The following is a 24,066-nucleotide window of genomic DNA, read 5'->3' on the forward strand; positions in this document are numbered from 1 at the left end:
ATCACTTAAGCCCAGGGTTTGAGACCAGCCTGGGCAACATGGTGAAACCCTGTCTCTACTAAAAATACAAAAAAACTAGCCAGGCATGGTGATGCGTGCCTGTAGTCCCAGCTACCTATGAGGCTGAGGTGGGAGGATCACTTGGATCCGGGAGGTCAAGACTGCAGTAAGCTGTGGTGGCGCCACTGCATTCCATCCAGCCTGGGCGACAGAGTAAGATCCTATTGGATGAGTTCAATTGGGGAAGACTTCCACTTTCTAAATATGCATCTCAATGAGGACTTTCATCTTACAATAAAATTGTAAGAAATTATAAGGATTAGAAAGAAAGGAAAAGCATAGCAAGGGAAGGGAAGTAAAAAAAAGAAGGGAAAGCCATTGTGGTTGACTTTTGACAAGAAGACCCTAAGTATGAAAAAGAGCCCAAGCCACTTGACCCTATGGAATGGCAGGTCTCAGGGCTAAATAGTGCTCTGACCATCCTTTGACAATTAAGCAGAGACGGGGGGGCAAATAACCGTCTGTTGGGTGGGCAAATCCCTTCCCCTGCAGAGTGCTCTTGGCTCAAGGGTCTGAGATGGGGTTGCTGAGAAGCAGCGGGGTCCAAGCCTCTCATGGCAGCTCATGCTGGCCCAGGCAGGAGAGATGCCCAGCATGGCCATGATGCCTGCCTCTGGCAGCTGCCACAGCAAGGCAGGAAGAAGTACCGCTTCCCTGTTACTGAGATTGGTGGCCCAATTGTACTGTCCTTTGGAAATGTCAAGGCTCTGGAGTCCACTTTGACATTGCTCCTTCAATTTGGTTTCCAATGTGCCAACGGCAATTTTCTAATCCAGTTTCCAAGGTAGAAGGGGTATGGAAAGAAAGGTAGAAAAGTCACAGGGAAAAGTCCCTACTTGGGCTAGTAAAACACAGGGTCCTCAACCTTGAGACGAAGAAATCTTGGACCAGTAAACTTTTATGTAACATCTGAAGACTGCCTACTCATAATTTGGCTAAAGAATGCAAAACAGTAATAATAACAAAACACACCTCTAGGACATTATTTTATATTAAAAGGCTATTTAATACTAAAAAAGTAAAAAGGATGTCTTCTTAGGATATAAGATCATTTTTCAGTTGAATAAATTTAGCTCCAGGGAAAACTCCCTCTATTATCCTAATTTTAAAACTTTTCTCCAAACTGGTGGAAACTTTACCCAGACACATGAAAATTAAGATGAGAACTTCCTTTTTTTTTTTTTTTTTTTTTTTTTTGAGACGGAGTCTGGCTCTGTCGCCCAGGCTGGAGTGCGGTGGCCGGACCTCAGCTCACTGCAAGCTCTGCCTCCCAGGTTCACGCCATTCTCCTGCCTCCGCCTCCCAAGCAGCTGGGACTACAGGCGCCCGCCTCCTCGCCCGGCTAGAACTTTCTGGAGGGTGAGCCTTCTTCCCCCTCACTTCTGGAAAGGGCTGACTTTGCTTTCTTCCCTTCGCCCTCTGTGCCTCGCTCCTTTGTGACCAATTTCCTGCCTGGTTTCTTTGCAGGCCCAGGCTGTCCACAGTGAGCAGCCAGTTTGTGTGTGGATTCCACTCCGTCCCGGGAGCGGGAGGTGGTTTTCTGAGTTCACCTTCATGACAGTACAGTTTAGATGACATGGCCACTCTGAAGCTGAATGCTGACATCCTTTGTAGCATTCCTGCCCAAATGTGGGAAGCAAATTTCCTTGTTATTCCGCCTTCTTCATTAAAGATGTGAAGCAAAAATAGAACATTCTCATTCTGTTCTCGAGTCTGCCTCTTACTCTCTCTCTCTCTGCAACTCCTTCCTTGTTGGCAAAGCAAACTATTAAAGGCTACAGTATTACACTGGGAGAGAAAAATGCTGATTTTAAATGCTTATGAATAGAGCAGACTAAGTAAATTCACATTCTTCAGGCAGACTTAAAATATTAATATGGAGGTCAAATAAAAAAATAAAAAGTAGGGCAAGAGCAGAGTGACAGCGTGAGAAGCCCACGGCAACTCTGGGGCCGGGGGGACTATTTCATCACCTCGTAAGAATGCCAGTGCTTCCAGGATTTTTGACAGCTTTTGGCTAATGAAATGAAAACTAATGGTCGGGTCCTTGTCACAGGTTTCCCCTAAAAATAAAATGATGGCCAAGAAGACCTTTTATGGAAATCAGGAGGGGAAATTTGTTGGCATCACAATTCACTTTTTCTACGGTGTCTTGCAGGGCGTATTTTTGAAGCAGGGATCCCTTCTCAGAAATTCCCGACAAGAGCAAGAGACCAACCCCAAGGGCACTTACCGGGTCTCCCCCAGAGGCGAAGGAAATGGACCGCATGTGGTGATTCGCTATGATCTGCCAGGCCCAAAACAAGAAACGAGATGTGCTGTTATCGCACTTTCCACATTTTGGAAAAACAACTGTCTGTTGGCAGGTATTACAAATTGACATGTTTTCCTGAAAATTGGTACCTATATAAAAATAATGATTATAAAAGTAATAGCAATAGATCACCTTTCACAATCTGATGACTGCTGTCCAGCTGCTTTGCCAGAATACTGTCCGTGAAGCCTCGCTGCAGCCTGTGATGTGGGAACTATCACCATCCCACTTTACAGGGGAGAAGCCAGAACCCAGAGGGGTCAAGTGGCTTGCTCAGATTAAGACAGCTGGTGATTAGCAGAGCTGTGATCTAACACAGGGTGTGTATAGAGCACCCTTAACATAAGTGACTCCATCTTAGAAAAAGACTCCATCTTACATTTCAAGAAGCAACATGCCAACAGGTACCAGATGTTTGCCTAATGAATAAAGATGGCACCCAACAAGATAAGGACATAAAAAGGTATATTCTTTTACTATCAGTCCTTACCAGAGGACTTTGGTCATAAAAAGCAGGACTTCACCAGCTTGAAACAGCCTTCTTAACAGACACCATCTTGCTGTCACTGGTGATGAGCAGCCAGCATCTGCCAGTGAAGGCTCTGCCCACATCAAAGACTCTTCCTTGCAAGACATTGTTGTCCATCTGGATCAAGCCAGGACACTCTCTTTGTCCACGTCACTTGCCCCAGAATGGTTTATTAACCCCTACTCCCATCTCTTTTTCTCTTGATGTTAAATGTTACTTGGTTTGCTGTGGAATGTTCAATCTGTAACATTTATATACTGATTAAGTATACTCTTAAGTATGGTTTGCAATATTGACTGACCTGGGGAGTGGCTTCAGCCTATGTGCCCACAGCTCTGATACGGAATGAACTCCATGTAGCTCATGGTTTTTGTTACTAAAATAGCTTCAGTGAAAGTCTGACCTTGTGGAAAGACACAAATGTGCATGGGTCTGGTTCTGTCTGACCTTGAGTCGCTTATGACAGGGAGGCCCACCCCGAGGCTAGGATCTTAACAACCATGCCTCTTCCAGAAGGAACCTGTCTCACCCACACACCAAAACATCTCAACTTACAGATTATGTTTCCAAAAACACACTGGGGTCTCCGATATAGAACCCACAGCTAGAATGGGGGGAAATGTGGCCCGTCTTCCATGTTATCCCATTTGTATCATGTACATATAAATTAGAAAGCCAGCGTCCAAGATTTCACCTCGGCACTGTCTAAAGCACTCTTGTAATTTATCAATGTGAAATCCAGAGCAGACAATCCGTGTTAATTTTAAAATGGGAAATTTCCATTAGCTTTATAAACTGCAGCGTACAGTGGAATTTAGTAGACACTGAGTAAATTAGAAGCTGCCCTAAATTTAAAAAGCGACATAAGTCTTCCACGCTAATTTTATCTTTTAAAAGACAATGTAATGACATTGAAGTAAATTTCTGGGGATGGGAACAGAGCTCATCTCTATCCCAACATAACCAAGTTCAGTTCTGCAGAGTCCCCTCGGGCCCCTGTCCTCGGGCAGTCAGTCAGAATTTACATGGCTATAATCACACTTCCCAGGGGTTTGTCCAAACATGCTCCTGTGAAACTTGAAATAAAATATAATTGAATTATAATAGAAAATAAGATAGTTTTAAATGCCTACTTTGGTTATCGGCACTTACAACACCTCAGGATCTAGAAACCCCTGAGTACATAAGTGAATAGAAAATGAGGCTGGCTACATAGGTTGCACCCAAGCCCCAGCTGAGTTAAACTAAAAATAGTGGCCTTTGCAGCTCTCTGGAATCTTCCCTCTGGCGCAAAGGTAGAGGGCTCCTAAGAGAACAATGATGAAATAGCAATCACCAGAAAATGATAAACTATGGCTCCCAAAGTTTTACATTTTTGCTTATTTAATTTTTGCTTATAAGGCAGGTCTAAAACTGAAGTTTGGAAATTAAATTGGAAGCTATGATTTGGAAAAAAAAAATGAAAGTCATGTTTGGTCGACATGATGCATGGGCCTTATTCTGTGGTTGTATGTTATCTCTTTGAGTAAGACAGAAATTGAAAACCAGGGTAAGAAAATTAGAGCTAATTGACCTAAATCACATGTTTTGCCCTGAGGGTGTTGCGTCTCATTTCCACTTGGAACTCTGTACAGGGGAGCGGCTGTTGTCTTGCTGCTGTCTCACCGGATGCAGAAGGGAGTGTCTAGCCAGGCTGTTCTCAGTTTGCTACAGCTGGGCTCAGAAGTCAGCTGGAAGGGAGAGTCAGAACCCTGTGTGCTTGCCCCCCACCCAACCTTCACACACTCATCAACCAAACTACCAGTCCCCTGGGTGTTCAGAACCTGCCACTTTGCCCCATCCGCCCAAACCAAGGGCAGGAAAACATGAACTGGACACCCGCTTCGGCTGCCATGTTCCAGGACAGAAAGGGCCAGCCCAGTCTCATTCTGCTGCTCTTAGTTTGTTTTCTGTTTTACTGAGGTGGGAGGGGAGTTCAGGGAGAAGTTCCCACAGATTTAAGAAGTCTGAGGACCAAACAAAAGGTCCAGGAGACATAGGAAAGGAACAGCTCCAGGCATGAAGGAGAGTGCAGAGGTGAGCCCAGCCCACAAGCCTTCATGAACAGCTCAGCCTCAGGCCGTGCCAGAGAAAGGCTGAGCCTGATGAATATTCAGAATCCACAATCACCAGTGCTAGTGAACTAGTCCCTTAGACAAGTTAAGATAAAAAGACACAAGGAATTATCTATCAGTCCTGTGAGGATAACAGGAGGCAGTGAGAAGTGGTATCTAGTTATATCAACACAAAGCCTGGGTTTTGCTTCCCATTTCTGTGCTAGATCTAGGATTTATTTCAACATCTTGGATAGCAGGTGGGGGAATAAACGAAGCTGGAGGTGCTGCTCACTAACCTGGGGAATATGGAAGTCAATCAATAGAAATATATATAGTAACATAAAGGTCACTGCGGGCATCCCTGGTGACAATGTCGGAATCAGGTATAGTATTATATAGAGAGGTCCCATTCGAGCTCCAGCTCCTACTGCCAGCCCCAAAAGCTGACCCAGAGCACAGCAAGGAAGGGGAGTCCACACTCCACACCCCACTGGATACTGGTCAAGCATTTCAACTGCGCCTCATTTGACCTTCAGAAGTGCCTTGTTGGTAGCTAAAATAGCTACTCAAACACCCATTTTTCCAGCTAAAGAAATTAATGATGACTAGATCAGAGAAATCTAAAAGATAGACACTGTGCAGGAATGCAACCATCCTCAATAAAATTAGCCTTAATGAACACTGTGGCTGTGGTGTCTCAGTCAGCTCCAAATTCATTCCACACTGGCTATTCCATAGACAACACCACTTCTCATTACCCCTACAACAGTATGTACTACAAGATGCTCCAAAACAATGAGCCACTAAAGGAAAAAAAAAAAAAAATCACCAATTAGACCATGACATGCTATCCACTTCAAAGGTAATAAAATAAAATATAGCCTGTAAAACCAATCAAATATGGTGTAAAAGAAAAAAATAAGGATAAGGACATTAAGAAGAGACTTTGCACACACATCTGTTTTTTGTTTGTTTGTTTTTTACATTGCATGTAAACAAATGATTTCATGCATTATCCTCCAAAGAAATAAAAAGCAGAATTAAAGAGAGCCAGTTTCATTTATCATTCTCTTGGTGATCCTTCAAAGTGGCCAAATTTCATACTCTAGTAAAAATGTGACACAAACATCTGCTATGTGAGCTCAGTAAAGCTGCAAGGAAGACGCCTGCAAAACACTCATCAGCTGGGGCTGTGGGCAGGAACAGGGGATCTGAGCACCCATGTACCTGTTTGGAGTCCGGAGTTCGCAGGTTCAGACTGGCCGTGGAGATGGTCAGAGAGATGCTCATTCCCGCAAACTGGAGGTTGCTCTTTCCCAAGATGCTGGACAGCATTTTGCTCGGAGGCTGTGAAATTGAAGAGCATTATTTTAGCTGTTTCATTTCCATCTCAAAGGGTGGGGAAGTAGATGCTTGCCATACCCCCAAACTCTCACTGATTGTTCCTCCCTCCTTAGGCATAGGAAGACAAAATGTGAAATGAATAAGCTGGGAGTGGGGGGATCCAAAGTTAATATGCAGATTTTAGAACATGCAACATGCAAATTATAAACCATGTAATATGCAAATGCTGAGGTGAGAACTCCTGCAGGCAGGCAGAGGCATCAGTCTTCCAGGCCTTTTCTCTGGCCCTGTTGGGAAGTGTCTCATGGGGAAGCCCTTGTATATAAACCTGGGAAAAGCCCATTGCATTTTGCAGGCTCAGCAACCTGGTATCATCACACCTACTTCAGAGGAAGAGTCAAACTAACTTAGAGGAAGACTAAAGCAGGCCAGCTCTAGGGGATTACAAGAATCCCAGAGAGCTGCAAGGATGTTCGCAGCCGAAGGGAATGGACCACAAATTTTTTGGTGCACTCTCCCTGGTCAAGGTTCTCATGAACTGCCCTGTTAGAAACCCGTGGGCCTAGAGCCAGCACAAGGATAGACAGACATGGCCTGGCTGTAACTGGTGTATCCATTACCCTGTCAGAAATGTCCTTACAGGGGACTGACAGCCGTGTTTTGGGGCCAGGGACCTTCTTCCTGGGTACCTGGGTGGGCAAGGCCCTTTGGTACCAACCCATCCTTTCTTTTTGGATTAGAACACTCTCTCTTTTGATATGCGAATTAGTTCCTAACCAGGTGCACACCCTTTTTAATCTCCTGAAGGAGCTATTTAAAAACAGAGATGCTGAGGCCCCACCCATGAGATTCTGGGTGGAGCCAAGAAATGGGCATTGTTTCCACCAAGAGAACCATGAGGGTGCCCCAGGATGAGCTGGGACCTGGAAGATGAGATTCCCCTTCTCCGTTCTCAGTTGCCGTCCTAGTTCCTGTAGTGGAGACTCTGGAGCCTTGCTTGGTTCCCCATGGACTGGCCAGAACACAGTCTGGCACATCTGAATCTTCATTCAGAGTTCTCTGCCGGAAACCCAGCTGCCCTGTGGATGCATGAAAGTCCCCAAGACCTGAACACAGAAACAAGCTTGAGCCTGGGATCAGCAGAGCCACACATGCAGCTGCCCAGATGATCTGGATCAGGAACGTGCAGCCTCAGGGCAGATTCAGAGGTTCTTTGAAGGACAGTTTCGCCACAATTCAGATTAGGCATAGAAATGGATTTTGCTGGGTCTTCACTAGACACTTAACTGAAGAGGTTTTCACGGTTTCTTCTAATCCAGGCTTTTTTTTTTCTTTCTGGCTCAGATATCTTCAGGATGAAAATTCCTAGTGCAATGTTTGAACATGCAGCCTGTGGAGCCCAGACCTCTGAGCTTGCTCTCAGACAACATCTACCCACACTGCGGCCTTTCCCCTCCGTGCCACAGTTGTCGTTGTCTGTAATATGGGGATATCCAGTGGTATTCTAGTGCTGGCTTGGCTCAGCTGATGGGAGCCAATTATTAAATTTTTCAGAATTTTATAATCTGACGATTAATCACAGTTGTATTAAAAATGAATGTACGTAAATTTGCAATTAAATAAATTACCTTTAAAAAAAAAAAAAACAGATGATAGGGCCGGGCATGGTGGCTCACGCCTGTAATCCCAACACTTTGGGAGGCCGAGGTTGGTGGATCACAAGGTCAAGAGATTGAGACCATCCTGGCCAATATGGTGAAACCTCACCTCTACTAAAAACACAAAAATTAGCTGGGCATGGTGGCGTGCACCTGTAATCCCAGCTATTTGGGAGGCTGAGCCAGGAGAATCGCTTGACCCAGGAGGCAGAGATTTCAGTGAGCCAAGATCATGCCACTGCACTCCAGCCTGGGGGATAGAGCGAGACTCTGTCTCAAAAACAAACAAACAAACAAACAAAAACAATAAATGCTCAACACGCATCACTTCCTAATTCTTTTGCTGCATTAACTACTAACTGCTTTCCAAGTTATTGATGCCCACGGCACCTGTATGGTGGAAACATTACATAACCATGAGCTACTACATATCTCTTCCCGACTCTGTCTTCGAGGGATATCATTTTGAGAAATTGAAATCAGCCACAGGAGAAGTACTGACGTCACAGAAATCAGAAAATGCTACAAACTCTACTTTTCATTCCCCTGCCCAACCTGGAGAGCGGGTTGTTAAACACTTACCAGCACACCACTGGGGATCTCTACCTCATTGTTGTAATTAAGTGAATTGATGTATTGAAAGTGCTTAAAGGAAAGCCTGGCCCTGTTTTAAGTGTCTGTTGTTACCATTGTCTTCAGAGTTTATGCCACAGTGAGTGAGTAACCAGGGTGTCTACTTCTGAGGCAGGGACAGCTAACCGTCCTCAACCACATGAGACAGAAAGCAATCTAAGCCCTTTATGCTTTTAGAAGTAGCACGCGCCAGGCCACAGAAAGAGGACAATGAATAATTCTGTGTGACTGAAGATACCAAGTGGCGAAAAAGAGGAAGCAAAGGGGGAGACACAGTTAGACACAGAGCATGGAGGACAGTACCTTTCTCTTCTTGAAGGCTCCCTTGGCACCAGGCACAGCTTCACAGACACGGCTGATGGCTTCCCTTAGGACAGGAAGAAAAAGCCATTTTATCATGTGTCGGTGGGGATTATGGAACCCAGAGATGCTACACTTGCACATCCAAAGAAAATAACTGCCCGTTTATTTCAGTATAGAAAACAGACCTGCCAATTTGGAAGTCATCCAACTCTTCTTCTAAAACACAAAACTAAACAAAACGCAAACAGGTCATCATAAAACCTCTCCTGGCAATATTCTAGCTCTCTTTGTTGTGGCGGCTGGATGCTAACAGTGTCATCTGTGTCAATGCTACACTGTTTTTTTTTTTTGTTGTTGTTGTTGTTGTTGTTTAACATTTTGCTAAGATTCTGTGTTTGTAAGTCAGCACCCTAAAACACACTCTTCCCGACACTGTGATGCTGTCGATCTCCATGACTTTGGTCAGGACATCAGGCCCAAACCTAATCAACCACCTCGATTGATCAAGATCCTTCTTAAGTGAGTTAGAATGTAATTAAAAGAAACGTGGTCATCTGACTTTTATTCCCAGTTTCTGTGGTTAGTGAATCTCACAAAATCAAGAGGGGTTGGAAGGAGAAGAGGAACTGCAGGGTGTATAAAGGAGCCAGCAGTGAGGTGATGTGCAGGGCAGTTCCATGGAACAGCACTGGTGAGGCTGCTGGGACGTGCAGGCATGGTCCTGGTGGAGGAGGCAGAGTGCCCTGGTACTGAGTGGCCAGGAGGCATGAGTCCAACACACGGTTCTGCATGGGGGCAGGAAGGCCCCAGAGGGAGAGGAAGCAAGACAGGATGGTCACAGCTGAGGGCTAGGGTGGCAGGAAGAGGATGCTGGAGAGGAAACACAGCTCAATCTCATGACCCAGCCTAAGTGAGAAATGCCTGGGAGGTGGGCAAAGGTGGCTCCAAGTCAGGGGTCCAGAAAAGAGCTGGTGACCCTTCCCACTCACACATGGAGGGGAAAATACTAGTACATAGAAAAAATCAACAGGGACTTGGAGACACGGTGAATGAGAGAAGGTAATAGGTCCTCAGAAACATTCTATAAACTTTCTAGGTTCAATACTTCTTCAAATTAATTTCTACCATGTGGACGAAAAATAATCACCGTAACGACACAGTGCTTTTAACAGAAATACGTCCATATCAGTTAGGCGACTGACTGTTAGGACAAGGTTCCCATTTGCCACTCAATTCATTGTAGAGAGCAGGGAAGGAAACATTTTTCCTAAAACTCAGATGCCAGGAAAACCGTAGGCAACGAATCATCATGACATGGAAAAAGTGAAGCAGGAAACAAATGTTTTTTGATGTTTATGCTTACTTCTATTCATTTTATAATAATATTCTAACTGTGGTTCTATCAAAGTGACCAATCACGTATCATCTAAAGTACTTTCTAAAAGCTAACTTCTTATTAAAGAAGGTCAAATTGTCTCTTTACAGAACTATATAAACCTATTATGTATATTTTATCTGTTTAATTTTTAGAAAACCAGTTCAGCGAATCTCTGCATTGTATTCCTTACATTAAAGAGACATACTTAGTTGAGCAAGGCAGCTAAACCTCTGATGGTTCCAGCCGGGTAGACAGCTATTATATGGGGAAGTGTCTCCCTTTAATCACTCCATAAATATTCCTAATAAACACCATATTTATTTTACCATCCACCGACATGGAGTCTAAAAGAAAAAAATCAGACTCCAAGGACAGTTATCCAAAAAGACACACGGTTCCAAATGTCTCATTTAGTCAGCCCCTGGAGCTTGCAACAGGGCTCTGCTGCTTCTGTGCTACTTTGGGGGAAGGGAGGTAGAAACTATTCATCACCAGTTAGAAGGAATTACAAAGCTCTGAAAATAGTTAACATTTCTTTCCAATACCTTTTCACACAGAACGGAGTGCACAGGTCTCAGCGCACATTCGTGGACAGAAGAAGTTCCAAACATTTCTCAGAGCTCGCGTCCTCAGGGAAAATCCTAAGGATCTCACTTGTGAGCCTTTAGAATCCCCAAAGGAGTTTTCAAATGAAACTGCTTTTTAGAAAAAGGTTCTCTCTTCATCACTGGCATAAATTCCTTCCTAATGCTCATACGATAACACGTGTGTGTGAATTCTCATTTCAACCACGCTGATGGTATCTATTTCTGTTTGAAATAGAAATGCAGCATAACTATTAATAACTGCAATATTTAGATGCCTGGAATGAGTTACTTTAACTCCAAAATCTAATTTTAAATGTAACTATTCTCAATTCCCCCTCTCGCTGTTTAAGTGCAGTACATTTTGGTAAGCAGTACTGTTTCAATTTGTTCGTTTAGCAATCATTATTTAGCTTTATGTAATTCCACTTAATCCCCATTTGAGTCTCAGGTACCAATTTTGCCCTGTTTTTAATCATAGGGATTGCTTCTTAACATTCTGTTCAGTATGACCCTGTTTCTGTGAGCCAAATAATGACCTCAGAACTCGGCTAATATGAAAATGGGACATTTGGCAACCTCTGTGGTCATCTGAAAGTCTCGGAAGCCAGCCCAACCGCCAGATGTGAACCCTCATTGTCGTCATGATTTCACCATCTTCCCTTCAGAACTGGACTCTTTGAAATCATGTAGTAGCATCTTTCTCCCTCCTCATCCATCTCACTACAGCCCATCCCAAGGCCCCACAAAGAATGGTCTATGTGACTGGCATGGATCAATGCACATCAGCAGAGAAAGAGTTACCCAAGAAGCAGCATTTGAGTGAGTGGGCAGCTACCCAGGAAAAAATTACGTTGAGCTCCTATCTCTTGCCTTATATGCAAATAAATTATAGCTGGGTCACAAATTGAATTCATTTGTAATGAAACGATGAAAGTAGTAAAAGAAAACTGGGAAGAATATTTTAAAATTATCTTTTAGTGGATAGATGTTACAAAATCCAGAAGCCATAAAAGAAAAATATTGACACACTCAATAGCATAAAAAAATTATGGACAAGTAAATATGTAACATTTCACAGTCAACAAAGTAATTGTCTTAATAAAAGTCAGCAAGGACACTATCAAAAGCCCAATAGAGGGCAGAGCAAAGGATATGGATAAAGAGTTCTCAGGAAAGGCAATACGCACGCCTCAGAAAAACACAAAAACATACTCAACTTTAATCATAACCAGAATGTAGATTAAAGCCTGCACTGAAATTCTATTTTCATAGCCAAAGATTGAAGCTTTACAGTCCTTTGCAAGGAAGCAGGCACCCTTCTCAGTGCTCCGTAATACCCTCCCACCTCCATACCCTGTGTGAGTTTCTTGCCTCCTCTGAGAACCCTGAAACTCTAAAGTTCCAGCCTCTAAACCTCCCCCTGCTCATCTCCTCTTCTGGCCACTGTGTGACCAGGACCCTGAGTGAGTGTGTGCTGGTACAATAAGAATATCCCACTCCCTTAGTCCTTTCTAATTCAATGCACACAGTGGGCCCTGCTCCTCCCTGGGCTGGACGGAGCCTTGAATCTAATCCACTCGCCTCCACACAAGAAAAAGTCTTCCATCACTTACGTGTAACCCCATTTATCTATTTTTAGTAATAAACATGTCCAGGCCCAGCAGAACAGTAAAAACCCTGACCTTCATTTAAACCTCTCTTCCTCCCTCCCCAAGGCCTACCTAGGGAACCTCCAGGTGGCCACGGAAGAAAAGGCCTCCTAACCTTCCAGCTGCAGCTCCTGACCCCTTGGTGAAGTAGGGATGACTGCAGGGGGTGGATACAGAGAGGTCAGGGATGGAGAGGTGACACTGACAGCCCCAGTGCTGAGCCCTCTGGCCAGGCTGGTAGTACCCTGCAGGGAAACAGGCGACCCCCTTGGTGTTCCTGGATGTCCTTCCGCCCCCATGCCCTGTGTAAGTTACTTGTCTCCTTTGAGACTAAATCTCCAGTCTCTAAGCCATGGTGAGCACCTCCCCTCCAGGGCTCCACACCACCCCTCTCCTCTCAGGGACACTTTCCTTTTTTTATTTGAAGACTCCTCCCCAGGAGCAGGGAGGTGCCCATGGGTGAGATGGACAGTGTCTGATCTTCACTCTACATACCCACTCCCTCCCAGCATCCACACCAGTGGGGAGCTCCAGCTTCTTGCTGGTGACATTGCTCCTGTCATCAGCAGAAAGCCGACTGGGCCACATGGGTACCCGTCCCTGGAACCAGCACCTTTGCCGGGCTATAGCAGGAGGGCAGTTTCTCCTCAAACACAGCCACTCCTGCTGCATGCTTCCCTGTGTGAGTCAGACATTAGTCCATGGGGCCACCCAGGCCCTGGTGACATGTGTCAAAGTCTTGGTCATCTCCTAAGCCCCTCATTGACTCTGAAGCCAGAGGAACCATTGCCCCTCCTCCATGGGAGGACTCACAGGGCACTAAGGACTTGCTCTTTTCGCTATGTAACTTTGGGGTGAGGGTTGGGCAAAGTACAGCAAAATAGATAATCACTCCTCTTTCCAAGCCCTTTGTAGGAGGGCCAGCCCTCCCTTGAACTGTTGGAGTCATCCTATGCCCCATGGACTCCAGGCAAAGTTAACCAGAGTCCCATTTTACCCTGCGGTTGCCTCCCGCCCTCCTGTCTGAAGGAGCCTCAGGGTCTCTGGGCTCTGAATGCTTCAGCGGCCGGCAGCTCACCCACCTTCCCCACTGGCCACTCATCGCCGAGTACCAGAATTTTACAGATAGATACCACACCCAATTGCTAGCTCCGCTTCAGTGTCTTAAAATCATCACAAACTTGATGTTTTCAAACCCAGCCTTAATTTTCCCCATCAAAAATATTTCTCTCCTGTCTTCCCAGGGCAGAAAACAGCACCGTGGTCCACCTGGCAGCTCTCACCCCACCCTTACCAGCCACACACCAAACCTATCACAGTCCTGCCTCCATGGGGAAGGTGAGCCAGGCTGCGCTCCCCAGAAGCCTTCAGAGTAGTGGAGGAGACAGGATAACACAGTCACACATGTACTATGAAGGACTGGAATGTGCGATTCCACCTTTCAGAGTAGCAAGAGGTCAGTTACCTGGTCAGCAAATAAGGCTCAATGCCAAAGAAGCAGGTGCTGAAAGAGGCAGTGGAGGAAGATCCTATAAAAATACAAACCAGACCAGGAAGGAGCACAGCAGGACGGTGGACGTGCAGGAGCGCCAGCTGGCTGGGGCAAGTGTGCAGAATCCTGGGAGACCGGCAGAGTCATGGAGGTTTCTGATTCAGGTCTTAGAGGCATTTCAGGATATGCCAAGGAGCAGGAAACAACCAATGCCTTTTCAGAAGACCCTGATACGATAGGAACAGCCGTGGTGTGCAGACAGGTAGAAAGGGCTGCGAAGCTGCAGGCAGGGAGATGAGCTGGGAAGTGACTGATGTTGTGATGGCCAGACTGGGATTTTGAGAGTGAAAATGAAAAGAAGACCATTTGGAGAAGAAGCCCACAGACCTGCTCCATTACGGAGACTGATGCTGAGGGCGGGCCCACAGATGACTCACTTTTTCATCTGGGGAACGGCCTCTCTCTTTTTCCGGAGGGTCATTTTCTCCATCCTGAAGCTATTGACACCAGGTAGACCATGTCTGAGAGCTGGATTTGCAGCGGGGACAGAGCTGGGAGGCTGCCAGGCCAGGTCGAGGGCACGTAGGAGCCCAGGCACCAGGAGTGAGAGTTCAAGGGCAGAGGGACACAGAATCAATGGCTTCTTCCCAGTTTCATCCACAGCTAAGCAGGTTAATTTCCCAGCTCCTGCATGCTAAGCGTCTAGCCATAACCAAACCATTCAGAGAAACTGAGTCAGAAATCATAGGCATCAAAAATACCATAAACCTGATTTTTTAAAGTCATTTGACCAAGATGTGTTGAAATCACTTCAATCTTGTATGTTGCAGACGTAACGAAAGAGCCATGGATTTCAGAATCTGCACACCGTTGGAGAAATTGACTTCTCTTACACCTTAGCAGTTCACCGGTGCCATTATAATCCCAGCATTCTCCTGAGACCTCATTCTGTGCCTCAGCCTTTGTTTTACTCCAAAAAGGCGTTTAAATATACACACAGGTGTAAATAAATACTGGCTGGTAATTATTAAACAGATGCCAAAAAGAGTATCCTACATATTCACATAAAAGCCCAAATAATGAAACTAGGAAAGAGATTCCTAAACCATGCTGAAAGAGATCTCACAAAGTGAAACAAAAGCCCTTGGGATTACTAAGAATGTATTAACCAAAAAAGTAAAGCCCAACAGAGACAAAATTGAGGCTAATTTTCCTTCTATGGTTTAAGTAACTAATAAATAAAGTTCACTTGAGGTCACAAGTCATGTCACAGGCATCTTCACTGGACAGATCAGAGACTTACTTTATTCTTATAAAACTTTCATTGAGTTTGTTTTCTCCTTTAGAATTCTAACAGTTGGGTTAGAATAAGCCTTTTGCTCTCAAATTGACTGCTTCCTGATGCTGATATGCCAATCAAGGGGAGAAATCCACACTCAGTTTTCCCACAATTTTGTAAATGAACCAAGTTCTCAGGCAATGAGGAAGGAGCCTCCAATCTGTGCTGCACCCTGAGGGAGATGGTGCCACGTCCCTCAGATGAGCCATTGAGAAGCTGGACCACCAAGGTGCTGGACCCGTGAGCAGCTGGACTGGGCTGAACGGGGCTGCCCAACACAGTGTGGAATCCAGAGACCCGTGGAAACCCTGCACACACCTGTCTTCACTGCTAGTTTTTAGGAATTACTTATCTTTTGGGAAAGATGCATTTTGTGAGATCAAATGTCACAGGTTTTAAAGATCTCAGTTCCACTGAAATCTGCTTCCTTAGTCGTAAAGCATGAATACAGGTGAAGTGAGCAATCTTGGCCCCAAAGGGGACCACTGTGGGGCCTGACACCTGGCTGGGACTTGTTCTAAGTGCTCTGAAGGCATTCTGTGTGCGTCCCATGAAGTTCAGGGCAAGTCTCCATCACGGCGTCTCCCTTTTGCACCAGTCTTGACTGAACCACGTAAACCTGGACTGAATCCCTGGTCTCTTCCCTCAGCCTTCTTTTCACTCTTCCTTGTAAAATGGCAGCTAAATCATTTCAGGTGCTTTCCTCAGCCAAGGCAGTCAGATGGCTCTAAGATGGAGAGGCCAGTCTGTCTCCCATGCTCTTGCAGTTCCCCATGCCAGATCCCTGAGGCAGTGAAGAAATGTGCCAATAAAATCTTCCCAATAACGTCTTTTTCCTTAGGATTCTGCAGGTGGACAGATACAGGTCTCAGAGGCCACTAAAAATAGGCTGAGACAACAGGATTCCGAATGTAGCCCTGATGGGCAGTCCTGATCCACGCAGACATGTTGTCCATAATTGTTCCACTCGGGGACCTAATGGTTTCCATCCAGTTTCTGTTTAATTCAGCTTCATACAAGGCTTTCCTGGGGCACAAACCTGCAGAAGGTAACACTGAATCCACCTCCCAAAGACGCACATTGGCTCTCCAAAATAAGGACACAGGGCTCATCAACCCTCAAGGCATTAGAATCGTAGAAATGCTTTCCAAACACCTCCTCATCAACCTGGCGAGGACTGCCCAGTGAGCAACCACATAAGTTCCTTCCTCAATAAAATCCTCGGGATACCACATTTCCAGATTTACAGCAAGGGCTTCCATACAGCCCTGGATCTGTATAAATGATTAACAATCAAACCTGCACTGGGGGCTTTCTGTGAGGGTTAAATGACATATCTATGAATCTATAAAACTTAGCATTAACAGAGCCTGGCATGGGGCACATGCAAATTAACCATTCATGTTACCATCATCAATATCTCCACGGAAGAAACAAAACTATTTTCCTTTGCTGTCACATCACTGCTTGAAACAAGCCATCAGTTCTACAGCAGATGCCAGCTGGGTGTCCTCCAATTCAGATCCCCAGGCTGAGGGCTCAGTGTCCCCAGGACTGTGCCCCACTTCCAATGCCAATCTCAATCCTACTGGGGTAAAACAAAGTCCCAGTTTATTTTACCTCTCCTTCTGACTAACTGGCTACAAATCAGGGTTCCCACCACCCCCAGCTTGGGTTCAATTAATTTGTTAGAATGGCTCACAGAACTCAGAGAAACACATTTACTGGTTTATTCAAAGGATGCAGATGAAGAGATGCATAGGATGAAGTATGGGGGAAGGAACGTGGAGCTTCCATGCCCTCCCAGGATGTGACGCCCTAGAGGGGATCCTCTGCATGTTCAGCTGTCTGACAGCTCACTGAATCCAGTCTTATTGGGTTTTTACAGAGGCTTTGATCATATAGGCATGATTCATTAAATCATTAACCATTGCTGATCACTTAGTCTTCAGCCCTTCTCCCCTCTCCAGAGATTGGGGATGGGGCTGGAAATCCCAACCCTCTAACCCTGCCTTGATTTTTCCTGTGACAAGCCCCCAGCCACCAGTCACCTCATTAGCATAAAAAACAACACATTACTCTGAAGATTCCAAGGATTTCAGAATCTTTTAGTTGTATGCCAGCAAACAGGACAAAGACCAAACATATTTCACAGTACACAGTATCCATATCAAAGCTGCTTGTGCATGTTATCTTTCAGTTGTTGGGGGCACATGCATTGATCCTAAGATAATTTTATATGCAAATAAATATATACACATATACACAAGAAATATATACACATATACACAAGAAATATATACACATACACATACGTGGCCCATGGGGTGACTGCGCATCCTCCTCACCACCATGGGTTCCACCATACGTGTACACACCCATCCACCCACATGACACGTATGTGTGCATCAAGGGGCTCCAGATGTTCTTGGCTATGAGGTACAAACCCTCAGGAAGTCCACAGGAGAACTGGAATTAAAACTAATTTTCCTATTTTCCAATCAAGGAAACTGATGGCAACAAAGTCAAACACATAATAGTAAATGTCGTCAATCAGCAAATACCAGAAGTTCTTTCATCCAAGCAGCCTAACATGTTTCTCTGATTCCTAAGGTGAAGACCACCTTACCATAGCATAATTTCTCCAGCACTGGCCCCTACATTGGGAGGAACTAATACACTCTGTGAGACTAACCAGAGCAAATCAGAATAAATCAGAACTTTCCCCTCCCCTCACCAAGCAGTGCTTAGAGGAAAACAGAAGTGTGATGTCAGATGGCCTCCCTGCAGCTTGGAGGCCCTTTTAAGGAACTCCTCCCCCTGCTCTTGGGGTACCTGTAGGGGGACCAGATCCATCACAGAGCTCAGGCAATCAGTGTGGGAGGGAGGGCCAGGGGATCCCACATGCCTGCTTCTTGTGGTGGTCCACTTTGCTCATTCAAAAAGTTCCTCACTTGTTGACATTTTATTTTAGGCATTTGTAAGGCAATGATAAATTATTATTATTATATACTAATTCTAGACGATGTAAACCAAAAATAAAATTCTAAGTCCACCAACCAACTGAATTGACCTTTCCTCTTAGTCAAGAGTATTCCAAAGTAAACCTGAAAAACTAGTTCAGGTCCTGATGGGAAGGGGGGTCAGACATGCTTCTTTACACACTCCTCCCTTAGAATTCAGGCACAGCAGACCAGTATTAAGATGAGAACAGAGACCTTAAGATTGATAGATCAGACTCTTTGTAGCAATAAAATACCAACATGACAGATAGCAGGCCCTGAAGGAAATCAATGTATTTTACCTCAAATTACATTTCTATGACATATTTTGAAATGGCCCTGCAAAGTTGTCTCTTGTAGGGAAAATCTACACTCTGTAGAAAATCCTCTTCCCTTTCCCGGTCTTTTCCTGACCCAGGAGAGATTTAATTATGATTCTGGCACCTTTTAGCATTGGGTAAGTGACCTTTATCCATTTTCTCTGAAGCCTGCTACCTGGAGGCTTCATCTACATACTAAGAACCTTGGTTTCCACAACCCCTTATCGTAACCCAGACACTCCTTTCAATTGATTCCAGGTCTTTAGATAATAACTCTTTCAACCAATTGCCAATCAGGAAAATCTTTGAAGCCACCTATGGTCTAGAAGCTTCAAGTTGTCCTGCCTTTCTGGACTGAACCAATGTACACCTTACTTGTATTGATTGATGTTTGCCTGTAACTTCTGTTCCCCTAAAATACATAAAATCAAGTTATAACCCAATGACCTTAAACACATATTCTCAGGACCTCTGGCAACTGTGTCTCTGGCCTTGGTCACTCATATTTGGCTCAGGAAAAAAACCTCTTTAAATGTTTTACAGAGTTTGACTGTTTTTGTCAAGAAGACGAAAAACACAGAATACGAGAAATCAGCATAAAGCTTCTAGAAATAAAAACTCCATGGACATAATGGGTCTGTTGCTTTTTAAAACATCTTTAATATCAGGGAAGGAGGTACAATGCAATCAGTAGAAAGGCCATCAGAAAAGAGGAAGGAGGAACAACGAGCTATGGAGAAATGCTGATGGGACAACCAGAGGGAGAGGGGCCTGCATGGACAGCAGGCAGAGGAGGGTATAGGGGAGAGGCATAGCATCATCGTCATAGCAAAGGGATGGGAACAGAGAGCACAGAAATTCCAGCAGGCAGGATGCATCCACAGCGCCCACGGGAGGACCCAGCAGAGGCCGTGAGAAAAGCCTGGGCACCGCAGAAGCAGCAGGAACCATTCTGGGTGAGACCACACCTGCAAGGCAAGAGAGAAGATGCTGGTTTATTCTTCACGAACTGTGAACGGTGTTCCTCATCTGCAAAGCTTCCTGTGGGAGGTGCACTTTCCACAAGTATTTATTTAGATGGTGCTATCGACTCAGGTGGCACTGTTCTGTGGCAGAATCTGCCTCCAAGAGGCATTTCCCCTTTCTGATCACTGGACAGAGCCTGTCCATTCCAGAGCAGTTCTACTGGAGGGTGCACCAGAAGCTGTCTGTCCCATCTTAGTCCTTACCTCTGACCTCTTTCTATCAATATTTGTGTATTTCCACGTACATGTAAAAAGAAGCCCCACTGATAGAATTGGAGGGGGACAGAAAGCAAGAGGGAACCTTAGAAAGGGCCTGAGTGAGACAGAATAAAGTTTCTAGAAAGCATATCTTGGAGGTGCCACGTGCAACGCTGATCTTGGAGTTAGGAGACAGAACCTTGAGGGGTGGGGCAGGAGGGAACTGAGACCTAGGGCAGAGTATCCGGCTTTTTGAGAACCAGCTCCAGACCTTAAAGCTCACACACCACCAGAAGCCAGCACTGCCCTTAGGCAAGGGAGCAGCTGCTGGGTTTTCTGTCCCCTGACACACTGAACCACCATACCTAACACAAAGGAGTGATCCTTCCCATTGGGGAAAAATAAACTAAAATAAAAGGAAATAAACTCAGAGGAGGTTCTTAACTCTTCCCAGAATCACACAATATTAGTGGAGTCAAAATCTGAATTGAGTTCTTCCAGGCTTCAGAGCCACTTTTTCCCAGGTCCCAAGTCTTCTTGGGGGCATGGGGACAGGGAGGGGTCAGAGCCCACAGGAGCCCCTGACTGCTCTGACTTCAGCAGTCCACACGGTGACCCAGGAGGTCACACCACAGTCAGCCCCTTCTTGGAATGAAAAGTAGGAAGCCCCCAAGGGCCACAGCTCAGGCGAGGCAGAGCGCCATCACCCAGAGGCCTGCCGGGCAGGGCCCCCAGCTCTTGACGAAAAGCACTAAATTAAACATACCTGCCCTGCTTTTAAAAATCACCCATGCACATTCTCAGGCCCACGAACAAATACACGGAGCCCCGAGCACCAGCATGGATAAATCATGGTCAGCGAGGCCCTGCAGACAGCATCTTACTTGATTTCTATGACAGTAGGAGATGTGGATGTTGCCCTTACTCCAAGGTGGAGATAAAATATATCTCCACCCATATATTATATGTAAAATTTTATCTCCACCCATTTCTCTTTCCTCCAGAGACAAAGAGAGTCTGGGACATTGGCCAAGACCACAAAGCTCTTGAACTGGGCTCTCTATGACACGAGAACATGAGACTAGATGCACGGAGTGGAGAGAAATGACAAAAATTATCCAGTCAAATATCATGCCACCTGATGTGGCAACAGCTTTGGAGAAAGGCAAGACCATGGCCTCCCAGTGTAAGGTTATGGTTGGGAAGTAATTCTGCACCTGAATGCAAGCTGACCCCCACCCCAGTAGTTCTGGCCGGCTGCTCTGTTAAGAAGAATGCTGAGGTCAGTGTGATCGGTAACTGTCACTTCTCTGTCACTCTGGGGGACTTGGGGGTAATGGGAGGCTTCCCCCAGGAGGTGAGGCTGCACAGGACCTTGGAGGCTAAGGAGGTTTCAGAGAGGAGGGTGTGAGCTGAGCACACAGAAATGATGAAGAGAGAGGTCAACTGAGCCCACGCGGATTGGGAGTACACCAGGGTGCAGCCACAGAGAAAGGGAAGTGAGTGGCCTGCAGAAGGACCCACAACAGGGAACCCAAGATAAAAGGCAAGAAACCAACATGGGTGGTATCCTGAATGCCGGGTGAGATGACCTTCCTAAAGATTTAAGGAGTGAAAACTATAAAGAAATGAATATGAGGGTTTGCTGATGCAGAGCGAAATGAGGACCAATCTTTTCCCTCTAATAGAAATGGAAATGACGAGGGGAGGGTGGGGATCCCCCAGGCACATCTAGGACAAAACTGTGCAAGACATAGCATAACAAGTCAGATATAGCCTGGGCGAAGAAAAGCACCACATTGTATTGAGAGATATAAAGCAAGATCTGAATACATGAAAACTCATGCTATGTTCCCAGAGATAAGGATGAAGAATTATTACGAAGTAAATTCTCCCCCAATTAATTTAGCAATTTAATTCAATTATAATTGTCAACCTAATTGAGATCTTTTTGCACTGAAGAATATGTTAGAGTGCATAAGAAATTTCAAAAATTGTGAAGACAAATTTTAAAACAAGGAAGAATAGCAAGGAGAAATACGTTCTGCCAGATGAAAATCATGACTATAACACAACCAAAATCAGAACCAGAAGTTAATGGCACACAAACAAATGCCTCAGCAGAAAACAAATGTTACCAGTGGAGTGAAATTAAGTGTTTAGAAACAAAGTATGTGGCAATTGAAAATACAGTCCAATGGCATTTCACCACAGTGGGGAGATTTGGGCCAGGCTATCTTATTACAGGTAAACTAAAAATCCATATATAAAAAATAAAGTAAATGAAAATATTAAAATATTAGTTTGATCTACAGTGAAGCAGATTATCAAAACAGGAAAACTACAAGCCATAAAGGAATGACTGATGGATGCACTCTAATAAACATTTTTAATATAAAATTTACCATTTTAACCATTTTAAATGTGCAGTTCAGTGGCATTAAGTACATTCACATTGTTGTGCAACCATTATCATTATCTGCTTCCAGAACTTTTTCATCTTCCCCAACTGAACTCTGTACCCATTAAATAATAATTCCACATAACTCCCCACTGCCTCATCTGGCCAGCCCCTGGAGACCCCTATTCTACTTTCTGTCTTCATGAATTTGGCTACTGTCTAATAAACCTTTTTAAAATGATATGGCAAGATATTTCCAGCACGTACAAAATATGCAAAAACTCCCTCAAATTGATAAGAAAGTAAAGAGACTCTAATAAAAATAAATGGGTAAGTGATGTGAACAGGTAATTCATAAGAGAGAAAATGAAACCAATCAGCATATAGATGTTCACAAACCAATCAGCAAAAAGTGTTCACATTTCTGATATGCATAAACACTCAAAGGAAAACAATAGCAACTATTGTTTTGATGATAAAACTGGTAACAATTGATAGCATGATTAGCACTCAGTGCTGCAAAGTTGTGGAGGAAGGGCCACTTTCCTAAATTGCATGTGATATGTGAATGTCAGGAGTCATCTGCAGCAGCCCACCTGTTGGAGTGTGGTTCAGCACGGAAGGGTGGAGGGACATCGAGGGCCCTCACAGCATTGTTTTGCCTAGCAAAACAAAGCAAAACCAGGAATTGTTGACTATATTATCATATAGCCACATGATTTGCAACTATAAAAAAATCAGGTTTTAGACCCCAATCTACTGATCCATTCAAGGAAAAAGTAGATTGTGGAATGATGAAGATGGTATGATTCCCATTTCTACCACTAAAGAAGGAAGGGGTGTGTGTGTGTGTACCAAAAATTCTGGAAAGCTATTAACACTGGTTATCTTTATCTTTTCTTTCTATACCTTTATCTTTTCTTTCTATACCTTTATCCTGCTTGACTTATTATGAAAAGCATCTATTGTTTTAATTTTAAATAATTAGTTCATGTTGTTGCATGCATCGGTAGTTCATTGTAATTAATTCCTTTTTTTTGCTGGGTAGTGTTTGTAGCATGCACATATCAAATATGTTTATCTGTTCACTAGTTGATGGATAATTGGGCTGTAGTTTGAGTCTATTACAAAGAATGCTGCTATGAACATGGACATACTATGGACATACATTTTTATTCCTGAATAGTGTGGTAGATTTATCTTTAACCTCATAATAAGCTGTCCACCTGTTTTCATAAGCACCTGTACCATTCTGCATTCCTACCAGAAATAACACACAACACGGAGCCCTCAAAGCCTTAAGCTAAGTGAAAGAAGCTAGACACAAAAAGCCTTGTACAGAATGATTCCATTTGTATTGCATAGAATTGCACAGAATGGTTCCATTTATAGGGAATTATGGAAAAGGCAGAGTAACAGTGCCAGAAAGGTGGTTGCCTTGGGCAGGTGTTGGAAAATGCTGCTGACTGAAAAAGGGCACAAGAGATTTTTGGGAGTGGAAGAAATGTTCTTGACTGCATGGATTAAGCAATCAAGAATCAATAATTCAGTTACTGTCTAATAAACATCTTTAAAATGATAAGGCAAGATATTTCCAGCACATATAAAATATGCAAAAAGCTCCCACAAATTGATAAGAAAGTAAAGAGACTCCAATAAAAAAAAAATGGGTAAGTGATGTGAACAGATAATTTATAAGAAAGGAAATTAAACCAGCCAGCACATAGATGTGAAAAAG

At 44.4% G+C, this 24,066-nt stretch overlaps 1 protein-coding gene across 4 annotated transcripts in view; it reads right to left on the reverse strand.

Annotated features, from left to right (window-relative positions):
• The window catches only part of SHC3 (SHC adaptor protein 3), a 176,969-nt gene that overhangs the window by 69,844 nt on the left and 83,059 nt on the right, over positions 1 to 24,066 (reverse strand). For all 4 annotated transcript variants that reach the window (XM_030920393.1, XM_010371270.2, XM_030920395.1 and 1 more), the window contains exons 3-5: positions 8,938 to 9,001; positions 6,227 to 6,346; positions 2,294 to 2,347 (exon numbers count right to left, since the gene is read on the reverse strand). In XM_030920393.1, the coding sequence (XP_030776253.1) occupies positions 2,294 to 2,347; positions 6,227 to 6,346; positions 8,938 to 9,001 (238 nt within the window). The remainder of the gene's footprint in view (positions 1 to 2,293; positions 2,348 to 6,226; positions 6,347 to 8,937; positions 9,002 to 24,066) is intronic.

The sequence above is a fragment of the Rhinopithecus roxellana genome, chromosome 16, assembly GCF_007565055.1.
Source record: "Rhinopithecus roxellana isolate Shanxi Qingling chromosome 16, ASM756505v1, whole genome shotgun sequence".
Taxonomy (NCBI): domain Eukaryota; kingdom Metazoa; phylum Chordata; class Mammalia; order Primates; family Cercopithecidae; genus Rhinopithecus; species Rhinopithecus roxellana.